Source organism: Fringilla coelebs (genome assembly GCF_963513975.1).
Source record: "Fringilla coelebs genome assembly, chromosome: 18".
NCBI lineage: Eukaryota > Metazoa > Chordata > Aves > Passeriformes > Fringillidae > Fringilla > Fringilla coelebs.
This window is the reverse complement of record NC_140044.1, coordinates 3,087,004-3,113,164: the sequence shown is the minus strand read 5'-3', so window position 1 is coordinate 3,113,164 and position 26,161 is coordinate 3,087,004. Positions and strand designations below refer to the sequence as shown.

The 26,161-nt window shown below is 41.0% G+C and overlaps 2 protein-coding genes across 3 annotated transcripts in view; one reads left to right on the top strand and one right to left on the bottom strand.

Moving 5' to 3' along the window:
* Positions 1 to 2,516, bottom strand: part of RAB22A (RAB22A, member RAS oncogene family) — a 16,907-nt gene extending 14,391 nt beyond the window's left edge. The window contains exons 1-2 of the mRNA XM_084217929.1: positions 2,402 to 2,516; positions 508 to 587 (exon numbers count right to left, since the gene is read on the bottom strand). Coding sequence (XP_084074055.1) covers positions 508 to 587; positions 2,402 to 2,437 — 116 coding nt within the window. The 5' untranslated portion in view covers positions 2,438 to 2,516. The remainder of the gene's footprint in view (positions 1 to 507; positions 588 to 2,401) is intronic.
* Positions 2,517 to 2,657: 141 nt separating this feature from the next.
* Positions 2,658 to 24,303, top strand: LOC311160979 (serine/threonine-protein phosphatase 4 regulatory subunit 1-like). Of its 2 annotated transcripts, none has more exons than XM_084218195.1 (20): positions 2,658 to 2,780; positions 2,876 to 2,920; positions 7,437 to 7,569; positions 7,896 to 8,002; positions 8,602 to 8,744; positions 9,275 to 9,421; positions 11,015 to 11,122; positions 12,244 to 12,309; positions 12,902 to 13,060; positions 13,524 to 13,717; positions 14,050 to 14,471; positions 15,161 to 15,390; positions 15,951 to 16,043; positions 16,527 to 16,712; positions 16,992 to 17,153; positions 17,744 to 17,844; positions 18,970 to 19,090; positions 19,594 to 19,728; positions 20,405 to 20,546; positions 21,247 to 24,303. In XM_084218195.1, the coding sequence occupies exons 1-20, from the start codon at positions 2,774 to 2,776 to the stop codon at positions 21,399 to 21,401; spliced, it is 2,856 nt and encodes a 951-aa protein (XP_084074321.1). In that variant the 5' UTR covers positions 2,658 to 2,773; the 3' UTR covers positions 21,402 to 24,303. The 2 variants fall into 2 exon arrangements, with proteins under 2 accessions (XP_084074321.1, XP_084074322.1); XM_084218196.1 differs by lacking the exon at positions 2,658 to 2,780 and adding an exon at positions 6,717 to 6,760 and having other exon boundaries at positions 2,882 to 2,920.
* The last annotated feature ends 1,858 nt before the right edge of the window (positions 24,304 to 26,161 follow it).

The window sequence follows — 26,161 nt, the reverse complement described above, 5'->3', positions numbered from 1 at the left end:
CCTATGAGACCAACTGCAAAAACAGTTTCATCAGTTAGATTTGTGTGTGCATTGCATACAGATGTATAACATTTTAACTAATTAATGGCGAGACCTACCTGAATTAATATGTTAACCACCCTCAAAAACCTAGGAGACTTAGAGTACTTGAGTCTTAAATTAATTAAAAACCATGGAGTTGCATAATAATTAGAATTTGAAATTTAAGGGTTGTGCACGAGAAAAGCATGCTGTCCCTTTAGAAGAAGCATCTGTAGTGTAATTTATTCATTGTTAGCTTAGATTAGCAATACAAAAATGGGTCCAGACCTCACATATGAAAATGGAAGCTGCAGGAGTGCTGAGAACACTCCTATGTGTCCTGAGGTAGCTCACAAGCTCAATTAAGGCTGCAGTTATGTTTATTACCACATTCAGCTGCCACACACGAAGAACTGCCAAGTGATCTATTCAGGTAATTTCATTTTATTATTGCATAAATCACATTTACTTCATTTAGTTTCTTACCCTATTGTTGGGTTGATGTTGGGATCAAAGCTATCTTCAACAAATCTCCACACAATACTTGATTTGCCCACACCAGTGTCCTAAGAAAAGAACAGAAACAATTGAGAGTGGTATTAATTACTATAGACAGAGGATTGTTTTTGTTCTCAAATCCTGCAGTACACTGCAGTGAGTAACACATTCCTGCAGAGAATCTCAGAGAAGTTGTGAAATACTTCAGGTATTACAATAAGTTAGTAGAAAATGAAAAGTCTGTAACAAGTTACAGTCTTCTAAGCAAAATTGTTAAGATTTTTTTCGAAGAACCACAAAAACCTGCATTTACACTTACTATTACTCAAACTTAGGGCTTTTTTACAAAGCTATGCACACCTTCCAATAGAACAGCAGTGGGAAAAGACCACTTTTGGTAAAGCATACAGCAATTGAGTACAGCTTACCAGGATAGAGGACCAGTGGAGTACATGAAATTATACAAGTGTGACACATGCATTCAACCTGTGACTAATGCTGTCCCTCCCTGCTTAATGAAAGACTTGAAATTTCTTCTGTGACACACCTGAAACACGTTACTAATGCAACTCTACAGCGCTAAAAATGGTGAAAGAGGAAACAAACCATGAAAAGTCTGGATTGTGTATAACTTTGCACCACCGACTCCATAGTTAAAAAGCAAAAGATGTAGAGAAGTCTCATTTAGAAGTGAAATTATCTTTTAGTGATAAAATGCTTCTCAGTAGAAGCTGGACGTTTGAAATTGTATTTTATTTAAGATGTGTGAAGACAAACCTTTTGCTTTACATTTCCTGGGTCATAAAAACTTTAAGAAATAAACCCCTGAGGAATTGCTTCACTGAAAATGAAGTTTTACATCGTTCATGCTTTTTTTTCCAAACCTCCTGAATACTGCAGTAATTTGGGTACACTAGGCATGATTATGTTCATCTTACCAAGTTATTTTCCTCTTGAGAAAAAGCACATTATCATAGCTATGTACCTTACACTGTTTGCAGTCTCATTACTCAGAGCTAATCTTAAAAAGAGAAACACACATGTGGTTCCTAGCTCAGGGAATTCAAGGACAAGTTTTCCTGGGTGCTTATTCTCCTTTTCTTCTGTGACAAAAGGTTTCTCAGGCCAGGTGAACACAAACAGTAGTTACCCCAGATACCTCCACAACACGAAGGGCACGCAAACACATAATCTTCCCCTCTGAAGGGCAAGGTGGCCATTCAGAAGCAGAAAACAACTTTGAACAGAGAGTTTTGGTAGTGACACCTCCACCTGTTCACCGTGGGGCTTTCCAACCAAATCGAGCCAACAAGCAGCTTCATACCCTTCAAATTTTTAAACTTCACGTCTCCTCCTTCCACCACCTGCAAGACGTTCTTGCATATGTTCCTACAACATAAGCTCAGGCCCCTCCCTCGCTCCCTCCAGTTTGATTTCAGGTGCTTCTATTTATTTTGTGGACTCCAAGCCCGAAAGGCCCGGGGGGGAAGAGGGAAGCAGGTGCTGGATATTCATGCTTCCTCTCTTATTTTTTAAAAAGAAGAACCGGGCAGAAAAGGAGCGATCCTGACCCCTGGCAGACGCCTCCCTCGCAGAGGGGAAGGCGCATCCGCCCGGTCCCCTCAGAGGGACGGGGCGAGGGCCAGGCAGCGCCGGGGAGAGCTCCCCACGCTCGGCGCCTCTCTGGCTCTGGCAGAGGCTCTCCAGGCTCTGAAAGAAGCTTTCCGCCATCGCCACAGAACCTCTCCAGTCTCTGACAGGGATTCTCCGCCATCACCAGAGGCTTCCCGAAGCTCTGACAAGACGCTCCCCGTCACCACAGAGCTTCTCCAGCCAGCCCCTCATTCCGCTCCCACCCTCTCTCCCGCCGCCCAGCACTTACCCCCAGAAGGCAAACTTTCAGCTCCCTCAGAGCCATGGCCGGGCAGGCAGCGCCTTCAGCGAGCGCCTGAGACGCGGCCCAGCACGATCATCGCCGTCCCCGCGGCGGCCGCCCCCCGCCCGCCCCAGTTACCCGCACACCGCGCTCCTCCTCAGGCTGCGCGGACGCGCCGCCATCTTGGGCGGCCGCCGGAGTCCCCGCCCGTGCCCCCCGCTCGCTGTTGTCCCCCTTGGGTGCTGAGCGACCACTCGACCCCCGGCAGCCGCTGCTCCTTCACCCGGTGGCGTTTCGGGGCTGACCCGGCGACAGGAAGCACCCGCGGCTCCTCCCTGTGCCCTCCCGCTCCTCCTCCTCGCCCATGTCCATTCCAAGATGGCCGGTAAGTGGGGCCGGCGGGCGGGCGGCTCAGCCGGGGCTGCCACCGTCCCTCCGAAACCAACACCCTGGTATCTCTCTTCTGTTTTTTGTTTGTAGGGATCCCTTTGTATTTTGTGGATTTGCAGGATGACTTAGATGATTGTGAGTAACTGTTTTTTATTTTTCCGCTCCCTGTTCAGGCCCGCGCTCCCACCCCGGGGTCCTCCTGTCGTCTTCTTTCACTCTCCGCATTTTCACCCCGGTGAGGGCGAGGGGAGGATTTTGTGGCAGTTCTGGCAGGCGAAGGTTCCCGGGGTGCTGGGACCATCCCCGCTGGTTCCAGTGGCCGCTGGGCTCGGTGTAAACAGCAGCTCCGGCAGCGCTTGAGCCTGGGAAAGGCGCACGGGGGGACGAGGGGATCAACCCCGCTCCAGTTGTCAGTGGGAATTAGGATACTTAGGCCAGGGATTGCTCAGCTGAGCAATGAGACTTTCCAAAGCTGTAGAGGCTGTGAGGACGCGTTTTCCGCTGCTCCTGCATCCCGGGGATGTGCTGCGAGCGCACCTCGGGATGAAGGGAAGATCTCCGTGTGTGTTCCGGCTGGATCGCACAAGCCGGTGGGTTTGGGTTGAGTACCGTGACTCGGTCCCAGAGCAGGGAACGGCTCCATCACACACCCGTGTAGTCCAGGGCTGTGTTCTAGACGAGCTGGACACCTGTCAGACGTGAACCAGCCTGGTAAGCGCTGTGACTTCAGGAGAAAAAGCTTTGACTAACAGTGAATACGAACTTCTGTTGCCTTAGAAAGCAGCTCTCTCTCACCCCACCCTCTCTGTGGGGTGGCTTCCGCAACGCTTTGGTTGACTTTTCTATTAAAAAAGAAAGATGTTGTATTTGTTTCTTGTGTGAAACTTTGTTTCTTACAAGACTTTTATTGTTTGATACCGCTTGGCAATGTGAAACAGGTGGACCCATCCCACCCACCTTCCCAGCTGAGCACGAGAAAGGGGGTTTCGGGAACACCAGGGGAAACGTTTGAATACAATTGGCATCTAAAGTCTTTCATTTGGAAGATGTGAGGGGAAGTTGCCTCTGTGGGAGGAGCTGGTTCTGTGGAATTCTGTTGGATGTTGCTCTCAGTCTTTGAGGTTTCTGCTTTTCCCTAGTAGGTAGCAGTGTGTAAAGTGTGAGGAGCAGAAGTAAATGCAAACTTCAAAGTCGTTTTCTTATGGGTTTTGGCCTTGGACCATCCTTGGGAGTGTTTGTTGTCCATTAGTGTTCACTCCTTGGCTGTTCTGTTTAGACTGTAACTGATTTGCCTGCTAAGTTGATTAAGAAGCTTGATGCTTGTAAGGCAAAACTCAAGTGAATAAAAATGTCCAGATAAAGACAGTTTTGCCATAAGGTAATTCATAAAAGAAGTTATCCATTCCAGGATGGGCATGTAAATAAATGTACCTTTTAGAGCTTTATGAAAATTGAATAATGTGATTTAAAAATGTTTGTTATGTTAATTAATTTTACATTACCGTTAGAATTATGGAATCAAAAGCTCTCTGTTTAGCAGAGTTCAGGTGTCCCATGACTAAGACACTGTTGTCCAGAGACTAGGCTAGCAAAGAGTTCAGGATGTGCTTTAGGAAAGCCTCAGTGAAATAAATCACTGGAACTGGATTCTTACTTGCTTAAGTAAGTTGGTGAAATAGTGTCATGCACACTGAAGATAGATTGTGTTGAAACAGGAAATCTAGGGACTTATTCTAAATGTGGGAAAAAGCTGTAGTAAAATCTAGCTAAATTCAGGTGCAGCTTAAAACTTGTTTTTCATAAGGTAATGGGTCATCTGGAAGAAAGTATTAACTTATTTATGCCCTTTGTGTAATTAATAAGAAAGTATTTAAATAATTTGTTTTTCCTTCTACAAACACCAGGAGGGAAAATTACCTTGTGAGCTGATTGAATTGTTGTGGTGGGTGCTGGTATTTACTGGTTTGTGCTGTGAAATCTGAATAGTGACACTGGGTGATGACATTGAATTGCTCCACTAGGTCCTGTGACCCTGAGTTTCTCACACCTCTGAGCAGCTTTTAAGCACAGTGAACTCAAGTTCAACTGTGAATACTGTCACATTTATTTCTGTTTATAGGTGAACAGATTTCAAGCTCACTTGTTTGATCTAGTTAGAGGGAAAAATACTGAATAATGGATGTACCTGTGAAGGAACATTAGATAAGAAATATTAGTTCAGTATTTGGGATTTACTTTGTAGTACTTGGTGTATTCTGAAACTTGTGGTGTCCTATTTTATGGAAGAAGAAAACTAAAATTCTTGAGAGAAGACAAAATGGATTCTGCCATGATTATTCCTTACTTATGTGTAGTGAGAGTGTATGGAAAAAATTCCAGGTATTTAACTCTCAATCCTGAGCATAAGTAGTGGTGCTCTGTTTTCTCTCTGCTCTTGGAAGCACTGGTGTGTGCTTAAGTACTTTAAATGAATAATGGAGCTGCTCCGTGCAGTGAAATTAAACATGTACATCATGTTTACAAAATTAGTCCCAGGTGTGGTATTGTAGTCAAAGTTAGAACTGGGATTTGTTTCATTGTTTTGAATTTGTAGGAATTCTGAACTATTTGAAGTGAACTAATACCTTTAATTTTTAAAGTGTTTCTAATTAGGGACAGGTGGGAACTAGGCAAAGCTAATGACAAGTATATTGATTCTGATCAGTCTTTCTTTGTACAACAGGTGACTAACCTCAAAAATCACCTACTGAGTGTCTGGTCTGTGTGGAATTTCAAATATACACACTATAATTGCATAGACATAAGGATGGCCAGAGTTTGTTGCAACCTCAGAAAGGAAATCTGCAATGCTACAGACACTGTGTAACTCCCCCTGAGCTGTCAGGGACACAGCAAGTTTCTTCTGAAGCAGCAAATCTGGATGTTCTCTCTTCAGATGCCTTGACTGGGGGGAAGTCCTGGAGCAGATTTATCCCAGACAGACCTGGGCTCTGTAAATTGTTTACACTTGTGCAGAAAAATGTTTTGAACCAGACAGACCCTTCTGTAAGGAGCAGGCATGAGAAATAATAATGACCAGTGGAGGGGAAATAAGGGCGTCCGTGCAATATGTCATCATTTTAAAAAGCTGGGAATAATTAGCATCTGTTTCCTATTGTGTGGCCGTGGGTTCACTTGTAGTATCTGTGTGCACATTTGAAATGTCAGTGTTTAATCTAATCCCTCACTTCTGTTTGTTTAAAGTCTATTGAAATTGTTCAGCACATTGTCTGCGAGAAAAGCAGAATTTGGAACTTCTGTAGTATTTTAACTCACCTGGGTTCCTTGGAGACCTTAAACCAATCTGCTTTTTCCCCCCTGGAGGCCCAGATATAGCATTTTTCTCCAAGTATGTTCAGATGACTTCCTCTTTTACTGAGCTGTATTTCTGAGAGTGTTTTGACTTCTGCTGAATAATTGGAAAGCAGAGTTTTACATAGGAAATGTTGGGGAAAAACCAGGCTTGGAACAGAGGGGTTTTTAACATACAAAGTGATTTATAATGGGTATTAATGGAGTTTAGACCAAAGAAGTGGCTTCTTCTCTTCAGTGGTTGTCACTGTCAGCACATGTGCTGGTTTGTGAGATACTTCATGCATGTGAGAAGCTGTGTTGGCAGAATTTGCATTTACTTAAGTGTGATCCCAGTTGCTCTTTTTGTGTAAAAGAAATGTGCCTGGCTCTAGGAGTGCTTGGGACAGCTGTAAACTCAGAGCAGCAATATTAACTACTCCAGTGCAACTCTTTCTGTGGAGTTCCTGTATCCAGTGCTTAAATAAGAGCATTTTTGTGAAAGATTTGTATTGCAGGTACATTATTTCACTTGGTTGTAGGGGTGAAGGATTAAAATAAGTTTGCAACAAAGTTCTCCCGTTCCCTTTCCTTTTCACAGTCATACCTCCTGCCGGTGGTCTGTGATGGTGACTCTTAGACTTGGTAAGGCACATTGTAAGAGTTGATGTAGTAATATTTGGGTAAAAATCTGAAGCTGCAAGTGCAAAAAAGATTCAGAGAAGAGTGGGTTCACACAGAAAAAGGTCCACAGTTGACCATAGTGCAGCAGGGAGCTCCCAGCATGTTCACAAGTACTGTGAAGTTGAAGTTTTTTCCCCAAGTCTTTAGGTATGTGGGACCCAGTAACTACAGTGAGAAAAATGTACCTCAGGAACTTTGAAACAGACATAAGAATTTGCTGGTTTAAAGCAATACAGTTTGAAATTTGCTATGATTGTTAAAATCACAGTTTCTTCTAATGGGACTTAGTTTTCTTTTGAATGTGTGGGTCGGTTTGTGATGTGCCATTGTGTCAGCTGAGCCCTCTTACTTAACTCAATGCATGTGGATCCTCCCCTGAAAGGGCAAAGTGTGTTTAAAGCCAAGGATTTTGAGAGCTAAATTTTAAAGCTTGAATTTACAAGTGTGTATGCAAGTGTTGTACTCAACTTCATTAGATACAATTTAAGATGATTTTGTAAGCTGTGTGCAGTGATGTGCAATTACTTTTCTTTTAAAGAAATAGTTACTGGTTTCTTGTATTTTACATTGTAACATCTCTTGCTGACTCTTGGATTTTTTTTTTTTTTTTTTTGGGTTACTTTTCATGTCTTTCAAGTTGGCTTTGAAGATTATGGACCAGACTGTGATAGCATGAGGATAACAGCGTTCCTGGATATTCCTGGACAGGATAACTTAACTCCACTGGCTCGTCTAGAGAAATACGCCTTCAGTGATAATGTATTTAACAGGTAAGGGCGCAGCAGTCACACGTGGTGGTGCCTGAGTCTGGGTGTACTGTGCATGTTTAGGTGTTGCTGTGTCTTTCATTGCTCTCCCAGACATATGCCTGATGTTATTTCTATTTGAGTAACTTGTAAAACACTTCTATGAAGAGATTTTTCAATCTTTGTCATCAAATAAGACCTCTCGATTCCATCTTTATTTTGTTGGTATGTGGAATGTTCAGATAACAGCTTGATCTGTTTTATGGTGCCATTTACATTTGATAAGTTCCCCTTGCATCCCTTCTAAATGTCACTGGCTGGATATTAAGGCAATTGTGTTCACTCCACAGGCAAATTATTGCCAGGGGTCTTCTGGATGTCTTTCGAGATTTCAGTAACAATGAAGAAGACTTTCTGACTGTAATGGAAATAGTGGTCAGGCTCTCCGAAGATGCAGGTTTGCAAGTTTGCTTTTGTTTGTTTTTTAATTTGTGTAAGTTATTTTAGGTAAATTGCAACATAGGAAATGCTGACTTCCGATTTTGAGAAAGCAATGAATGAACTAAGGAAGTTGAATCATCTAGCAGGAAGATCTGTCAATGAAGACAGATTCATTTTTATCTCTTGTTTTTGAAATATTTTGTATGGTAAATGTTAAATGAAAGGCCTATTCTTAGTATAGGGCCTGAAGCAACATTTTTCAAGAGATTTGTTAAATTTGATTTGTTGTATCTGGTGTAAGTGGCACAGAGCAGTTGTGTGTTTTAATAGTTCTTGTGCATACATTCATGGTGACTGGATTTTCCAGCTTGTGATCTCATTTTATTGGATTGATTTGGGAACTGATCCCAAGTCTCTGAACAGTGATGATGTATGTAAGGCTATTCTGTTTTATTCAGCTTTCCTTTAAGAACAGGAAATCTCAGTGATGCTATTTCTATGTTTTGGTTATTTTAATTTTCCTCTGTTGTGAAAACATAAAGAAAAATGCCACCTTCTTTAAGGTACCTGATCTTCATTTCATATTTACTAATGTGATCTGACTTCTATTTCCAGAGCCAACTGTTCGCACAGAGCTGATGGAACAGATTCCTCCTATTGCCATCTTTCTACAAGAAAGTCGACCAAAGTTCCCAACAGCATTTTTTGAATACCTTATGCCCATAGTAGTGAGGTACCTCACAGATGTAAACAATCAGGTAGGAAAAACAGACAACAGGAGTTGAATCCTTGGAAAATTCTGTGTGGTTCAGTGAATTTAAGGCATGAGAAAGAGATAAGAGGAAATTCCACATTGGTTGATATCTGGCTTTTATGTAGTACTCTCTGTTTATTGGTTTCAGTACATTCTGCTAGGGAGGTCTGATTTTTTTTTTTTCTGTATTTTTGGTTTTTGTTTTTAATACTTCCCTTGGCAGATAGATAATGGGAGACTTCAGGATTTGCCTGACAGCACATGGACAGAATCTGTTACAGGAGTCATGACTTGAAAACCCTGTCTTCTACTTCATCTTTTGTCTTATTTTCAGAATGTGATGAAATGTCATCTAATGATTATATTAAACTTTAGTATTGTTACTAATTCCTTATGATAATAAGACTTTTTTTCTGGGTTTGCTTTTTTTAGCTTGTACCTGTGTGTCCATTAAAGGATAGAAGCTTTTGTGGTTCTTGTATCTGTAAATGTTGTTTTTATAGTGACAAACTGGTTTTGTGTGTTTGTTTATAGGTCAGAAAGGCAGGCCAGGAAGCGCTGCTGATTCTGCTGGAACAAGATCTTGTGGCTCAGAGTGACATTGAAAATAAGGTGTGTCCAATTCTGCTGGACCTCTCTGCTCCTGACAGTGATGATGAGTACAAGGTGGAAGCTGTCAATGTAAGTTGATAACATAAATTTATAGTGGTGATTAAGTTAAGGTCCAGAAACAATGCTGACATTAAAAAAAGGAAGCCATCAAACTTTGTGTTTATTCAGTAAGATATTTGGATTTTTTCTGTAACAAAACAAGTCTTTAATGTTTATTCTGAATTTTTGAAAATATCAGATTTAAAGAGACCATCTTTATGCTTCAGGATGCTAAATGATGTCAAAATAGTAGCTGAATGGCTTTAAAATACAATTGGTCCTTGGCAGCCTTTTTTAAAATTCTTGTTAGGATTGTTACATTCCCCAGAGTGTTCTTTACATTTGCTTTACCAGGTTTCACAGTAATGTTGTAGAAATGTGACCTGATCTCTGTTCTGAAGTGTTCTGAAAAAAACATTGCCTGGTGACTTTCAAGAAATCAGTTGACTCCACAGAAAAGTGCTGGTGTGTAATTACATTTCAGCATGGATATCTGACACTTGACCTGTAAAATATTTTACCAGCTAGATTTTCCTCTTCCTTGTTTGGGAGTTGGGAATTGCTTAGGCAATTTTCCAGGATGACATCTGAGCACCAGATGCCTTTTAGGAGTTGGAAAATTTGTAGGAAAGTCCTTGAATGGTCTCTTCCTTAGTTGTTTAGCATTCTATTACAAAGGCAAGCATTTATTCCTAGAAAGGACTAAAGCTTATTTTTTGTGAAGGTAGAAAGCTTCAATATTTTTTGAAAAACAAAACCAGAAAGATGAGGACTGTAATCTGATGATGTTTGTGTAAGGATTAAAACCCTGGTGCATCAGAGCCCCTTGCTTTCTCCTTTTGCAAATACAAGAATTACAGCAACTTCTCCCAGAAAGTGGGAGCTGAAAGGAAACACCCAACCCAAAGCACATGATTTTTACAGCAGAAACATGGTTTGTGTTGGTAGAGGAAACCAATGGTTCCTCAGAGAAAGCTCAATTAAGGAGTGTGTTGCTAACTTCCTTTAAATATGCACTGTTAACTCCTAAATTTCCTGAGCATTATTCCTGTAAAGTGTGCAGTGGGTTACATAAATAACTTGTTTTTCTTGCACTCCCTTTTTTTTGTCTCCTGCTGTATGGCAAACTTTTATTTTATTGTGATATCTGAGCCTACAGACCTGGGACTGTGCATGTTTTTAAGTATCTGAGCTGTTAAAGACCAATCACTTACTTGCATGCTGAAGCTTGGGATATTTCTAATATGCTTCAAGAGTGTGGTTTTTGTAAGATCCTTAGTGCAATGGAATTTTTGTCTTCTCCATACAAAATGCCAGTGTTTGCCACATTGCAAACACCTTGAAAACAAATCTGTTAATAAAAAGTCTATTTAACCAGATAAAAAATACAAGGAGTTAAATGCAGAAATGTTATGTTCTGGCATAGAATGATTTAAAGTAAAGCTGTGTTTGTGCTTTATATAAAACAGGTGTATGGAAATACAAGTAATGTGTAGCAGTTTCATCTATTTGATTGTAATCACTGTCTTACTCTCTGAAGTAATTTTTAGGAGGAATATTTGGCTGTGCTTAAAAGCTTTATAATTTTCTTCTCCTTACTCGTATTCCTTTCCTGATTTTCAGATAATCTGTAAAATGGCTTCTATGTTGAGCAGAACAACAGTTGAGCACATGCTGCTTCCTCGTTTCTGTGAACTATGCAGTGATGGGAAATTGTTTCAAGTCCGAAAGGTTGGTGTTTTTCAGGTGGTTTAGGGCTAGACAATGAGTTTGTACTGCTGTTCAAATGCTTTCATGCATAATTTAGTCATAACTCTAGCTGATGGGCTTTCAAAGCATCTGGAAGAAACATTTTGATTTATTAGCATGGTTCTAGTTTCTGTGGTTCAGTGAAGAAACAGGTAATAGACTTTGGCCAGTAGGTTGGGTTCAGTAATTAAACTGGTCTTGCACATTTAATAGTCTTGCACAATGGTTTTTTGTAAGCTTCTGTGCTTGGTTATAGGATAGTAGCAACTTTTATAATCTCTAGCATCTTATTTCAAAATTTAAAAGTTATACATCCTTTCTTTAAAAAGAAATCTGTTATTATTGAAAGGAGAAATCCCCAAAGTGTAAGACTTACTTTAACTCATGTTTGAGTACAAAAGGAGACTTGTAGCATAAGAAGTATTAAAATACTTGTGTAGACTTAAGGGTCACACCAAGCTTCAGCTTGGTCTGCAATATAAGCTGCACTTGCTGGAATTTGAGCTGCTTTTATTGCCTTCTAAATAAGCACAGAGAGTGACTAAAATGTGTATGAACACATCTCTATCTTAAATGATTTCAGATTTTGCCAACATCTTTTTCCAGCCTGAGGGGATGTCCTTTTTCCCTTAATTAGAGCTTCTGTAATGGCCTGTAAATGGCACGAACTTGAGACCTTGATTAAACTTTGCTTCAGCAAAGCACTTAAGCCACCTTGAGCCAGGGTAGTGCTGTCAGTACACCTAAGTCCTGACCCTGGTATCATGTTCTGGCCTGCTTTGGGTTTGACAGCTGCTGCTCAAAGTGATTTAAACTTTCATGTGGGCTTATTGTCCCTTCTGGTGGTTACTGGAGCAGATGATGCTCCTCATGCAGAAACCTTTATTACTATTGATCCCAGAGGCATGTGGTGTATGGACACTTGCTCCAATGACTCTTTGTTTGGATGAGTTAATATTACATGATGCAGTTACAGGCCTGAAATTGGAAGAGTCAAAACATGTGCAGTTGTTTGATGGGATAAATAATGCATGGTGGAGTTGATAATCAAACTAATGCCCTTGAAAGAGACACAGCGTTATTAATGACTTTTTATTTCTTAGATTTGTGCAGCTAATTTTGGTGACATTTGTAATGCAGTTGGGCAAGAAGCCACCGAAAGACTGCTGGTATGTAAAAAGCAAATCAATTTGCAAGACCTGTATTTCTCAGTTCAGAAAGTTTAATAATGAGTTCCTTTATTGTCTTCTCTATAAATTAATCAGTGTGCATGCATTTTTAAATTGATTTGGCTAAGGCTGTGGTTGCAATTACACAGCAAAACTGGGAATTAAGAGAAATGCAAAATTCTTGCTTTGCAAAACATGTTAAACAATGTAATTGACAGCAGATTTTATATATATATGTGTGTGTATGTGTATATCTATATACACACACATATATTTATGTATACACACACATTGTAGAATTACCACTTTCATTTTTCCCTGAACTAGATGATCATCAATTCAATTATGATTTCTGGGAAAATAGGCCGTTAATAATTCTTTCGTTCTGCAAATAGTTGTACACACATTCCTAATGGAGTAAGTGAAAGACAGATGGGGTTTTTTCCAATTCCTTTAATTAGTGTATGCATTTAACCTGTCCCTGTTTCGTCTGTTCTTTACTTATTGTCTCCAGTTTTCAAACAAATACTTTGATATTGCTGCAGTCTTTGTTTAGTCTTTAATTAATTTTGGATTGGCTTATTTTTGGCAGATTCCCAAGTTCTTTGAGCTGTGTTCTGATAGTGTGTGGGGAATGAGGAAGGCTTGTGCTGAATGCTTTATGGCAGTCTCTTACACCACGTCTCCAGAAGTTCGCAGGAGCAAACTGTCCCCACTGTTCATCAGCCTGATCAGTGACACCTGCAGATGGGTGAGTAACTCCCTCTGGAATGGATGCCTCCTCCCAGGCAGATTCTAAACAAATAATGGACAAGTTTAGTAGTGCTCTGAAGTGCATTTGCTGAGATCAGAGCTTAATGTGCTAAAAATTAATCTCTAATGAGTTAGTTTATGTTTCCTCTCTCTGAACAATTTATAAATGTAAATACTCTTCTAAGCAAAGGTTGCTTGCGTTAAATAGATGAGTTGAAGTAAACAGATGTCCTTCAAATTTATAACTTCCAGAAGATTTCTGTACAATGATTGTAGATACATGTTTAGGTGCATCACTCTTTTCTTAAGTGGCACTTATTTGGTAATTGGTTATATTTGGCATTAAATGAAGCTGTTATATTAAGAACCAATTGGTTCTTACTGAAAATTGCACCAAATTTAGATTTTACAACACTGTGAGAGTTTCATGAAGCCTGACTGTTGCTCTCGCACCACCACAGGTTCGTCAGGCTGCTTTTCAGTCTCTTGGCCCATTTATTTCTACCTTTGCAAACCCTTCAAGTGCTGGTCTTTACATTCGAGAAGATGGGACGCTGAGTATCCGACCACCAGCCCAAGATGTGAATTCCAACTCCTGTCAGCCAAGCAACAATATCACTGTGATGTCTTCCAGTGCAAATGCTGCATTGTCCAGGTAAATCCTGGGAAAGGTGTGATGTAGTGGACGGGGTTTAAAAAAAGGGGGTTTTGTTGCTTGTCAAAGCTAAAAATTCAGTTTAAGAATGCAGTTCCAGAAAAGGTCTGAAGAGTGAGATCAGCCATTTGAGTGTAACCACATTACTGAAAAACTCACTTTGGCTTCACGGGAGGGCAAAGGGAAAACTGGTGAAGTAAAGCATAGGGGTAACAAATTGTCTTTCTTTAAAGAAAAGCTTCTGTTGTTGCTGCTGTCTTTTATGAAGTATTTAACTGAAAACTTCTTGTTACAGAGTTCTTAAAATTTACTTTCAATAACTTTGTTTCTAGCTCAGAACAACCAATGGAAATCAAACCGGAATCATCGACTGAGGAGACTTCAGCACAAGCTCGTACAAAGCTCTCTGAGGACCTAAATAAAAATTCATGGGAAGAAAGTTCAGATTGTTGTGCCAGCCCTGGAGAAGATGTGTCTGGCTTGTGTCAGGGTGACAAAACTGCTGCTGGTGCCACTGAAGGCACGAAGGAGAGCAGTTTTCTGGGGCTGAGCTCTGCCGAGGACGTGTTTAACACATTCCTGTACTGGCGCCCTCCTCTGCCCGACATAAGTCAGGACCTGGAGTTGCTGCAGTTCAAGGCTGAGAAGCACAACGATACCTGCTCTGTGCCATGTAATAACTGTGTTGCTAGCAATGAAATAAAAAAGGTTCTGGAAAGCTTACAAGAGCACATAGATGATCCAGATGTTCAAGGTGAGACTCTGTGACAGTAAAATTGTGTTTTTTCTGAGCAGGTTTTCTGGCCTTTACAAAACATTTGACTGCATTTTAATTAGCTCGATCTTTATAGGGTGATGAACCTACCTTGAGTAGTAAATTATAGTAGAAGGTTATGCAACAGCTTTTTTCATAAGACCTAAATTTTTTTTAGAGCAGTTGGGGAAATGTTCCTGGCTTCTGTTTGCATGAAAAATAAATTGATCTAACTACAAAAGGGAAAACAACTTGTTAAAGACAGTTTTAACAGGTTTTGAGTATTGTAGGTACTGTGGGTTTAGTGACAGTGCTACATGTTACAAACTGAATTCATCTAATATTAGCTGACTGAGAATAGCCCTAATTTTGAGTTCTTCCTTCTTACCCACCTGAAACAGGCCCTTTGTCAAAAGCATTGAGAGGATATTGGCCTGATAGTGGGATCTGTGCTTCATGGACCAAATCCTTCTTGTCATCCATAGTCAGCTCAGTTTCTTGTTTTCACCAAGTCTCTTGAGTGCTTTGCAGTAAAAGGCCTTTTCTTTCCAAGAGCAAATGTTTGCTAATACAGCATTTGTGTGCAGCTTCTGCTGGGCTTCCTTTTATCTTTTCAGATGAGTTAATTACAAGTTTAATGCCTTTAAATGCAGAAAGGGCACTAAATAACCAGCTTTTGCTGTATACAGCTCAGGTCCAAGTGTTGTCTGCTGCTCTCAGAGCTGCTCAGTTTGATTCTGTTGGTGACTGTGATGCCAAAAAAATGGACGAAAATGGTGACAATCTTCAGAACAAAATGATTTTGGATGAAACAGTGGTTTCAGATGCTGCCTGCAACCAGGTGCAGGGGGACACTCTTTCATCCCCTGCCTCCCAGGACATCAGTGACCAGTCAAGCACCAGTGTGCTGAAAAGCACGGTAAGTACACGTTGTGCTCCATGTCTGAGCTGTGTGGGGTTATGTAGTCCTGGCATAACTGACCCACTTTTGACCCAAAGTCTTTGAACATTACTAGACCAAAGCTATCATATTCTACTTACTCTAATTAACAAAAGAAAAGCCATTAAGGGTTATCATTTCTGTTTGCACACAAATGACCCAGGAAGTAAAGTTTTGCAGTAGTCTTGTGCAAGTTTTTTTTCTGATTAAATTCTGTTGAATATAATTCAAGTAAATTTCAAGTATAAAAACCATTTAAAAGTAACCATCCAAAATGTGTATGAATGTTGGGTTTGAGATGTTAGATTGCTTTCTTTAGAAGTAAATCTTTACTACTGCTTCCCTTCTCGCTGCTACAGTCTGTTTGCCTCAGTGTGCAATTGTTGTCTTTCTGTACTTGCATAAACACACTGAACAAGGCTCTGCCTGTACAGGGCTGTTCTGAATCTGAGCTCAGTTGTTCTGCACTGTGATGCTTTGAAATAGCCCAAACAGCACCAAGTCTCCTTCATTTCACTACCTGGTACCTTCTTTTACAGGACTCAGAGGAACAACACAGAGGAACCAGTGTCTTTTTGAGGAAAGAGCAAGAAAGTAATCCACCATTTGAAGATGACAAGTCAAAATTACAGGTGATTTAAATGGCATCTAATGGATTTAGTGGAGTAATTCATCTTACTTTAGTGCAGTGATACCTTTTGCAATGGATCAGTTGCAGAATGGGAAGGAACGCTCCAGAATTCAAGGAGAACCCTGTTTTAGATGGGAAAATTAGGAACATTCTGTTGCCTTTTTGGTGCCTTAGAGGCAACTTGTGCAACCAAGGTAGGCACTGACTGTCCTGCTCTGTCACTGATTCACTGTTGGCATGACCATAGAAGGAACTTTTAGCTTGGTGGTTGCAAGGTGTTGATAAAGCTGTAATGACTGTTCCTTGCTGACTGCTCTGTCCTAATGAGAGGATAAATAACCATTGGCATCATGTACCCTTGGTGAGGGTAACACACACAAGGGGTGTCGTGTCTCTTGTGTTTTGGTGCTGGCCGATTGGCAGAACTGTAGCACAGCAGCTGTAATGTCTTTCTGCTCTTAAATGGAAGTGTGTCTGTCTGTAGGACATCATCCCTCAGCCTCTACTGGACCAGTACCTGTCCATGACTGACCCTGCTCGGGCACAGACTGTTGACACTGAGATTGCCAAGCACTGCGCCTACAGCCTGCCCGGGGTGGCCCTGACACTGGGCCGGCAGAACTGGCACTGCCTCAAGGACACCTATGAGACACTGGCTTCAGATGTACAGGTAAGAAAAGAAAGTTTTGTTACAAAAAATCAGAATTTTGAGAAGGAGACTTTTTTCTTCACTCTGTACTGTAGTTATAAGATTACATCATTTCATATAGAGGAATCAACGTGCACTAAAAATATAAAATTCTATATTTAAAGCAGACTTCATAAATATGATTAACACTTTCTACTAGCCCTGTTTGTCCTGCTCTGTCAATCCTCACACAGGGGTAGTTCAAAAGCTTGTTTATTGTAGTCATGGTGCCTCATGGTTCCCTTGCTGGCCCATTTGCAGTGGAAGGTGCGGCGCACTCTGGCGTTCTCCATCCACGAGCTGGCTGTGATCCTGGGGGATCAGTTAACAGCTGCTGATCTGGTGCCAATTTTCAATGGCTTCTTGAAAGACCTGGATGAAGTGCGTATCGGTGTCCTCAAACATCTCTATGACTTTCTGAAGGTAGGAAAATGTAATTAATTTCTCAACATAAATTTTTTTCTGTCTCCATTATATGAAGAGTTTTTGAATGAGCTGTGCATGTCTCAGTATCTAATCAATGTTTAGTTTTTCACCGTGCTACCATTTTGTTTTTGCCTCTATTCCTTCTTTTAATGTGCCTCACTTCTCTTTTCTCCATATCCCAACAAAATACCAAGCTGAAAACCCTTTGTAAATGTGATTGTAAATGCTGCTGGCTGTTGTAAATGGGGAAAATTGGCCCAGTAGCAATTTGTGTTTGGGGCTGGGAGAGAAGAGAGCAGATCCTAGTGGGCTGCTGTGGAATGCACACAGATCCTCACTTTTGGTTACTCACTCTCATATCCAGAGATGGTGCTTTGGGTGTTGCTAAAGGGATGACTTCTTGTACTTTGGCTGCCACTTGTGTGTGTCCAGGCACTCAGCTGGCTGTGCACAGTTTTTAGGAAGCACCTTGTCATTAGTCACTTGCTTTCAAGTAGGAAAATGCACATAGGTGTGAATAGTGGCACACCAGAGAACTGCAAGTCTGAAGTTTTATCAGTTTTATACCAGTAATGTTTTTCCTTTAGCTACTTCATGCAGACAAAAGGCGAGAGTATCTTTACCAGCTGCAAGAATTTGTGGTGACTGATAACAGCAGGAACTGGAGGTTTCGTTACGAGCTGGCAGAGTATGTAATTTTGTTAACTTCTGATTTTTAACCTGTATTACTAACTTAGAAATAAGTAATTACATTCAGAAGTTAGCACATCTCAATTAGAAGCTAAAAGTTTACAACCTTTCTTTAGGAAGGAAAAAGCCACTGGCTTGTTAGGGTTATCTGGGGGGAGTTGAGGGTGTTTGGGTTTTTTTGTTAGTTTTGTTTTTTTGTTTTTGTTTTTTTTTTTTCACCAGTTGTCTCGTAATGTGTGACTAAAACTTAAATGCCTGTGATTTACTAAAATGGAGATCTGGTTCACTTGCAGCTGATGAAACATGACAATCTGATAGATACTATTCAGTGAGAATTTATTAGTTTGAGACTCTCTTGCAAAAATTAGTGAAATGCATGTAAAAAGCAATGTTTTTAATGTGTAGGAAAGAAAAAACAATTCTTAAAATAAGTTGGGGTTTTTTTTTTGATACTTCTATAAGACTGGGTATATAACAAAGGTAGATTAACATCCCACAGTTGTTTTTCTACAAGCCCTGTAGATATTTGCAGCACCATTGTGGCCATAGTTTGCAGATAAAGTCTGACCTTTATGTTTGTTTTGTTGCTGTGTTTGGCCTGTTGAGGACTTGCTCTCCCTTTGTAGCTTGGCACAACAAACTCGCAGTGGTACAGAAGTTACACAGCAGCTCCCTGAGCGCTGGTGGGGAGCTGCCACTGCCTGGGCTCTGTGTGGCTGCTGGTTCTGTGGCTGGAGTGAGTTCTGTGTGGTTCTGTGATAGGAATTGTTTTCTGCAATGTAGATTTCCACACTGAGGTAAATATGCAGTGTTTGCTTTGCAAGAATGTACAGGGTATTGGTTTTGAAGCTGAAAAAGGCTTCTCATTCTTCTGTTCGTAGCTTTTGCTTGTTCTTTTGGATAATGTTGATACACTGGTACTTGTAGTTTGGATCACAGTTTCTCTGGGCCTCTCTGATGGATTAAAGCCTGTACCTGTAACAAGTGAAGAGAAGAACAAACTGCTCAAGGGCTCTGTAGTAACCCTGGTGCTTTGGTGCTCCTTCCCCACCTGTAAATGCTGGTGAATGGCAGCAGGCTGGTGCTGCACTTGGTACAGTTAATGGTTTCCTTTGTGTTCCAGGCAGCTGATCCTGATCCTGGAGCTCTACAATCCCAATGATGTCTATGACTACTTAAGGCATATTGCACTAACTCTGTGCTCCGATAAAGTTTCAGAAGTTCGGTGGATCTCCTTCAAACTGGTAGGGGATTTAGTTCACTTCCTGGCAGGAGAGCAGGAAAATGGTCCTGGAGAGGGTACCTGAAATCATTGTATTTTCAAACAGTAGGGTGAATAGGGATGTTTTGATAAACACAGGAATCAATAAGGAAAAAAGTGAAGTGGAAAGTTTATAAAATATTTTGAGTTGCCAGACTGCCACAGATACTGAAATTTTTCTCTGTGGTTATATGTGAATGAGAAATCCTTTGAAGTGAATGAAAGCCAGTATATGTGATTTGGAAAACCTTCCCCCAGTTCTGGGGGAAAAAAAAACAAAACACAACAAACAGAACAACCAACTACTGATCTTTCCTCAAAGTTAATTTAATTTGTTATGAAGCCTACAAGCAGAGCTGACTACATTGAATACAGTGTCCCTTGTAGAATTCAAATGAAATTATGTCTCTTTAAGTCTAAGGGCTGAAGCTGAAGTTTCATTTGTTCTTTTTGTTCCCCTCCTTTTCCCATTCCTTTGGCTCACAGGTTGTAGCAATACTACAGAAGTTCTATGCAAACAGTGCCAATGCCCTGGGATTAAATTTCATCAATGAGCTCGTAGTGCGGTTTCGCCACTGCTCCAAGTGGGTTGGGAGACAAGCCTTTGCCTTCATTTGTCAGGTTGGAATGTTCTCTCTCTGTTTCTCTGTGTACATTAAATTTTGGGGTTTGCAGCAGTGTGGGCAAAACTGAAACTTGACTCAGAATTTTTTGGTTATTTTTGGTTTGGTCAGAGTCAGTGTGGTCTCAGTGCTGGCATCAGGCTGTCCCACCCCAGGCTGGATCCCTGTCTGGGTCTGTGCTTCCAGCTGCCACAGCTGGTCCTTGGACTATCTGGTATCCCAGTGGCAAAGCCAAGAGTTAAGTCCCAAACAGAGATGCATGGCCAAGGATTAAACAAATGTTAGGCTAAAGGATCACAAAGAGCTCTTCACACCACCAACGGGTGCTGGATGCCAGGAACTATTTCCCTCTTTATTGCCACCACTCACCCCCTCCAAACCAAAAATGCTTACTTGGTTTGCAGTGAGGAGCAAGGGTTGAACATTAAAAGGGAAAAAGGGGATGACAGGCAAGAGAGCAGCATTTCTTAAAGTATTCTTGAAAGAAATTAATCTGCTCTTCCTGGCCCATCTTTGGCTGAAATTCAAAATGGTGAGACACAGGGTGAGGTGTTCTCATTCAGAGCTTTTTTAACAGGCCAAATTAAGGACAAGGTGGAAAGAAATGAAAGGAATGGCAAAGAGTGTGTTTTTAACATAAATCTTGCTTTTTCTGTTGTGTGTTTGTCTCATAGGCTGTAGTAGAAGAGGAATGCATGCCTGTGGACCAGTTTGTTGAACACTTACTCCCCAGCCTTCTAAGCCTTGCATCAGATCCTGTGCCAAACGTCAGGGTCCTGCTCGCCAAGGCTCTCAGGCAGACATTGCTGGAGAAAGGTGTGGTGCTTCATTTCCTTGGAAAGATGCAGCACCTCGGGCTCTCCTCTGGCAGCACAACCCTTGTAGCTCAGTTGGTGCAAGGCTGTAAAACAGAAGTCACGCACTGTAATCTAGGATTTAAATTCAGATTTGAGAGTACTCGAGCGTCATTGCAGCCTCGGAACGTGGGACGCTGCCTTGGCCGGTGCTGCAGGTGCCGAGCGGCCCCACAAGGGGGCAGTGCGGCCCCGCGAACCGCGCCCGAGGCAGCTCTGCCTTTGGCATCCAGCCTTGCTCCTGAACGCCAATCTGGGCTGTTCTGGTGTGTCTCAAATGTAATTTGTGTGCTGCCCTCTGATTATTCAGAGGAAGAAGCACAGAAATCTCCTATCTTTTTTTCAGAATAAAGTATGGAGAAGGGTTTGGAATGCATTGTACAGTAGCAGCTTCCTGTCACTCATTGATACATTTCTATTTAGGGCTCAGCAAAAAAGTTTATCTTGGAAGTATTTAAGTACCTAATGAGATGAATCAGAAGCAGCATATTTCTTTTTCTCTGTCAGCTTCCTTAGTTTCCTGTAGTTTCTGTAAGGAGACTGTAAGCTGGATAAGCTGCCCCACATAGTTTTGGCATTCTCTGTATTTCTGCACTACTTGTGCTCTAGGGTTTATTCATTTGGAAGTGATTAAAATTGTCTTTTTTCCCCCCTTATTCCAGCTTATTTTAAAAGTGTTGGCAATCCTCATCTAGAAGCTGCAGAAGAGACCATTCTAGCCCTGCAGTCTGACAGAGATCAAGATGTGTCTTTCTTTGCCACCATAAAACTGAAACAGGATAACATGGACAATATCACCATTGAAAAACAAAACTAAGGAGTTGTTGTTCAGTGAAGGCTGAACAGCAGGATGGTTTTTCACCTTTCTGTTAGTGTGAGTAATGAGGACAGATAAGGTGGGTTTTGTTACCTATTTGAGCAGGAAAGGGGGTGTTGAGAAATATTACGGTCTTCATTTCATGACCTTGTTTCATCTACACCAGTGTGTTTGATTCTTGTGAATAATTCCTTCCGTTTGGTTTTCCCTTTATAAATGGAGGTGTTAACTCTGATCTCACCTGCACTACAGTATTGTCTGTAAAGTCTTACACTACACTCTGTGTTTAAGCCTAATTAGAATTTACATTTCATTTTTTTAACAAAATATTTCCATTAGCACAAGTTTGCTGTAAGCTTAAAAAGATTGCTAAATCTTAAAACCTGATTATAGCAAACTTTCCTAGAGCTGTTCTTTCCTCACTTTTATTATAATCTTTTGTACTGTTCCACCTACTGCATTTATTTGAACAAGTGTATATATGTGAATAGTTTTGAATTGTAACAAAAATAATGAAGAATTAATTCTGTATCAGTGGGAATAGCTCAAAAATCATTTCATTTTTTAAAGCAGTTACACTGCTAGAATTAAGCATTGGTCGGTCATGTTTATGTGTGATATTTGTCAAAGCACAGAGAGCTCAAGATTCTTTGTATATTGTGAGGTTTCTATTAATTTGTTCCTTCTGAGCTACACCCTTACAGTGTTAACAGATCATAATAGCAACATTTCTGACTGCCCTTGCAGGTGTTCACAGGTCAGGTTTTGTTGCTGCTGCCTCTCCCAGGAGCAGGCAGACTGGAGAGTTCCTAAGCGGAAAATTCCTCGTTCTGCCCCAGCAAAGGTCACTTGAGTTGAGAGATTCAGTTCTGCAACAGGAGCTGGAGCTGTACAAGGGTATTACAGAGAGATACAGGCTTGAGTTGTTTGTTCTACATGCACACTTCATTTAACAAACACCTTTTAACCTGCCCAGTGGTTAAACCCCAAACAGCATTTCCTAAGAAACAAAGGAGCTCTAAATTCTGCAAAACCCCAGTGGGGAAGTGTTCTGGGGAAAGGTGGTGCCACAGTTTGCTCTGCAACCTCTGTGGGTTTTAGGGCAAGGTCTGGGGCAAACACCAAGTCAGACATGTAAGGTGACGTGGGATGTCTCCTGTCTGTTGGAACAGGGGCTTGGAAGAAAGAGCAGAATTGTGTTAGTCAAATTGAGTAGCCTCAGAATAATTATAAAGCTTATACTTCTGCTGAACCCTGTCTTCTTTTGGATCCCAAATCTGCAATAATGTGGATCCTGGACTGAAACTTTGTCCTGCTCAAAAACTAATGCTTAAATACTAAAGAAATGGTTTCATGTGATAACAGTTACTTACTTTCTGAGAGCAGAGTCCTTTCTCCTCAGCAGACCTGTGTAAATATTCACCCTTATTTCATGTTCCATAGTAAGTAGTTCACATGGGGGAAGGTTTTCACAGAATGCCAGTTTTGGTTTTGTTTGAATGTGGCAATACAGTGAGTAGGTTCCTCAGCCGGCTTCTGTATTTTGGGAGGGCTCACTTTTGTATGAGTTAACCAGTCATGTATTATAATATGTACAGTATTTGTAGCAAATTGTTTTCTTGTAAGGTCACAAAATGCTCTTTGGAAGTTGCAGGCAGAAATACACCGCTGCTATTGCAGCAAACAGTGTAAACTCTGCAATATTCTGCATTTAATTTTTTACAGTTTTTTTATAATTTAAAACAAATGCTTCTTCAGTACAGACTTTTTATGATTGCAATTTCTTAACAAAAAGACCCCTCAAGTTAATTTTTTCTAGTTCTAATATCTTTTTCTAATGCTGGCATTATACTGATATTTTCTAACAGTTCAGATTTTCTAAGGCCTTTCTGACAAGGTTTCACTTCTGTTTTTTATTATCAGTTCATTAAATTTCTCAGCACTGAACAGATTTTTTTAAGTGTGTGTATATGTAAGTATGTTTGAAATATACTGTATATAAATTAAATACCTTGAACGTTAACCCAACCCAGGTTGCTGTTTGTCAGATCACCTTCAATAGTTACTTTGACTTGCAATAATCCACTGGAAAACACAAGCTTCCATAGGGTTTAGCATGTTTGGTTAGTGTTCAGTAGGAGTTTTTAACTAGGATGTGTGTGAAGGGTATTACCACCAGCTATAAAAGTTCATAAAAAGCTGAACAAAGTTCTTTGTTTTTTAACAATATTTTGGTACCTCTCTGGCTCCCAAATTCAGGTTGGTTTTGAACGAGGTGATTTCAGTCAAGCGTTTCAAACCTCCTGTTCCACCTCCACAGTTGCATGTCCTAATGGGGGCCAGCATAGTTCTGGGATGGGTTTTTTTGTAGACAATGTGCAGGTCTGTTACCCAGATTTACCCTCTGCAAGTTTGTCCTTTTGGTTTAGTTTTAAACTAGAAATGATTTCAGCATGACTAAAAGGCTGCACTTTACGTCTTGTCTAGACAAATGTATGCAATGAGTGTGTTCACGTGCAGTTCTCTGGGTTGTTTAAATTATGCAAAAATATGTATTTAAAAAGCCAGGTGGAGCAAAGTTAGGTAGTCAGTCCACTTTCACAGCAGCAGTAAGGATATCACTTTTCAGCATTTCTAGCTAAGGAACATGACAATAACGGTAGTTGGTGCAATATTGCTGGGATGCTGTAGGGAATGATCCAGCACTTGTGATCCAAAGCATGTTGGTCATGTTGCTTAGGTTTGAGCCTCACTTGTGGTGGGATGAGCATGTGGCAGCTGTGTCACTACACCGTGGTGTTTAGAGCCCAGTTAAGTGGGGACACTCTGGAAGTGTCACTCATTTGTCAGAATAAAGAATCTATGTAACTTTGTATTTATCTCAATAAATCCTGTGACTGTTTTATAAACCAATTTGTGGTAACTGAGTTTTGTTGTGGGAGTGCATTTCTTGGTTAATGAAACGTGTCCCTTGTGTAAGCACTGTTGGCTGTCAGACCAAGGCTGAGTGTGGAATTATTTGTGCTGTGTAGTAAAAGAATCTTTAAAATGTGCCATCAGTTGCTGGAACTTCCCCTACCTGTGGGGCTATGGAACTTGCAGGGAAGCCTCCTTCCAGGCTCAGGCAGCACCTGAGCAGAGCTTTGTGTTCTTGCCAGCTTCACACCACGGTTGGTCTTGTCTTACCTGTGAACTCCAGTCTGCTGCACATCTCTCTCTGGAATCTGAGTGTTGGAACTTGGGAGCAGGGGCCTGTTCTTGCTTTGGCATTGCACAAACAACTTTTTAGCTCAGGGAATTTTTAAGGAGAAAGAAAGAGAAGCTGTTGTTACACCTGTTCCATATTTATCAATAGACACCAGAGGCTCAGAACACTGTGGCAATTGTTACATTCCCTTCTTAAAGTGAACCAAATGAACAGAAATTGTTAAATGCCAGAGTACAATGCAGCTTATAAAGCTCAACAGACATCAGGAAACTGGCGCTGATTGGGCTCTTACATGTTTTCCTCTTGCTTAGAAAAGAGAATTGTAGTCAGCTTGCAATCTCCCTGACATTGTTCCTGATGGAAGCAGACAAAAAGTATCAATGAAACAGAAGGGCTGCAATTTAGTTAATTTATGCAAAACACAATCAGCATTCAAACTGGGAGTTACCAAGCAGAAATGTATTGATAGAAAAGCTGAAATACTCTGTGCATAAATTGTGAAATATTAAAACAGGATTTCAAAGAGACTCCTGGAATTCACATAACTCTAGGACAGAGAAGATTCAGGAGGGAATTTTGTCAGTGTCAAATTCATGAGGAGGGGCAGAGGGGCTGTGATTTAGTCCTCAGCACTCAGGCCATGCCTCTCTATGCTGCTCCTCTGTGGCACAAGAGCTTGGAGCAGTAAGGAAAAATAGAAACAGCTTTTTCAGAAGAATGATTAGCAGGGAGGATGATTGCTTATGAGGGATGACTGCTAAGGATCCATGGCAGGGAGGGGATGGGGAGGGAAAAGCAGTGAGGAGATGGCAAAGGACTGAGAGAAATGGAACTGCAGATGAATTGGGGCACACAATTCCAAAGGCAGTCTGTCTGTAGCATGTCCACACATTCTCTGCCTTCATTTTCTGAATTTGCAGTGTTGTTGGGTTGTAACCACCAACTGTGTTCAAAGGCAAGCAGAAGCCAGCAGTGAGCTGTGCCTGAGGATCTGCTGACCAGTAAGGTTTAGGGAGGGTGGTGGTTTGCAGAGGGGAGCCAAAAGTTATTAATTTCCTACTCTGCTTCCAGCAGCCTGTTTAGGTTGGTTTGATGCCTAAGCCAGGCTGCAATTGAGGTTTGTGCTTTGGTTTCCCTTCAGGTTCCAGTTCTCTGTACACTGTTCTGTTTGCAGCATTTGCTTGACATGACTGTCTGGTGTGGGTTGCTGATGTTTTTCTGGAATTCCTGTGTGTACAGGAGCTAATAAAGGAACTGTCAGCTCAGAAGGCCCATAAATACAGTTCTAGTGGCTTGGGATAAGAAATGCAGAGATCCCTTGGCCAAGCCTCTTCCATGGAATTTCTGATACTATTTCAATTCATTTGGTTTCCAGTAGCCAAACAACCACTGGGGTCAAGCAGAAGTCAAGGTATAAAAATTCATGGCTCTGAGCCCCCTTACCTATGAGCTGCCATATGTTAGAGGAATGATCTAGACAATAGCAGTTGTCTTCTGTCCCCTGATGAGTGTTTGTATGCATAATTCAAACGTGTGCATGTGTTTGAATTCC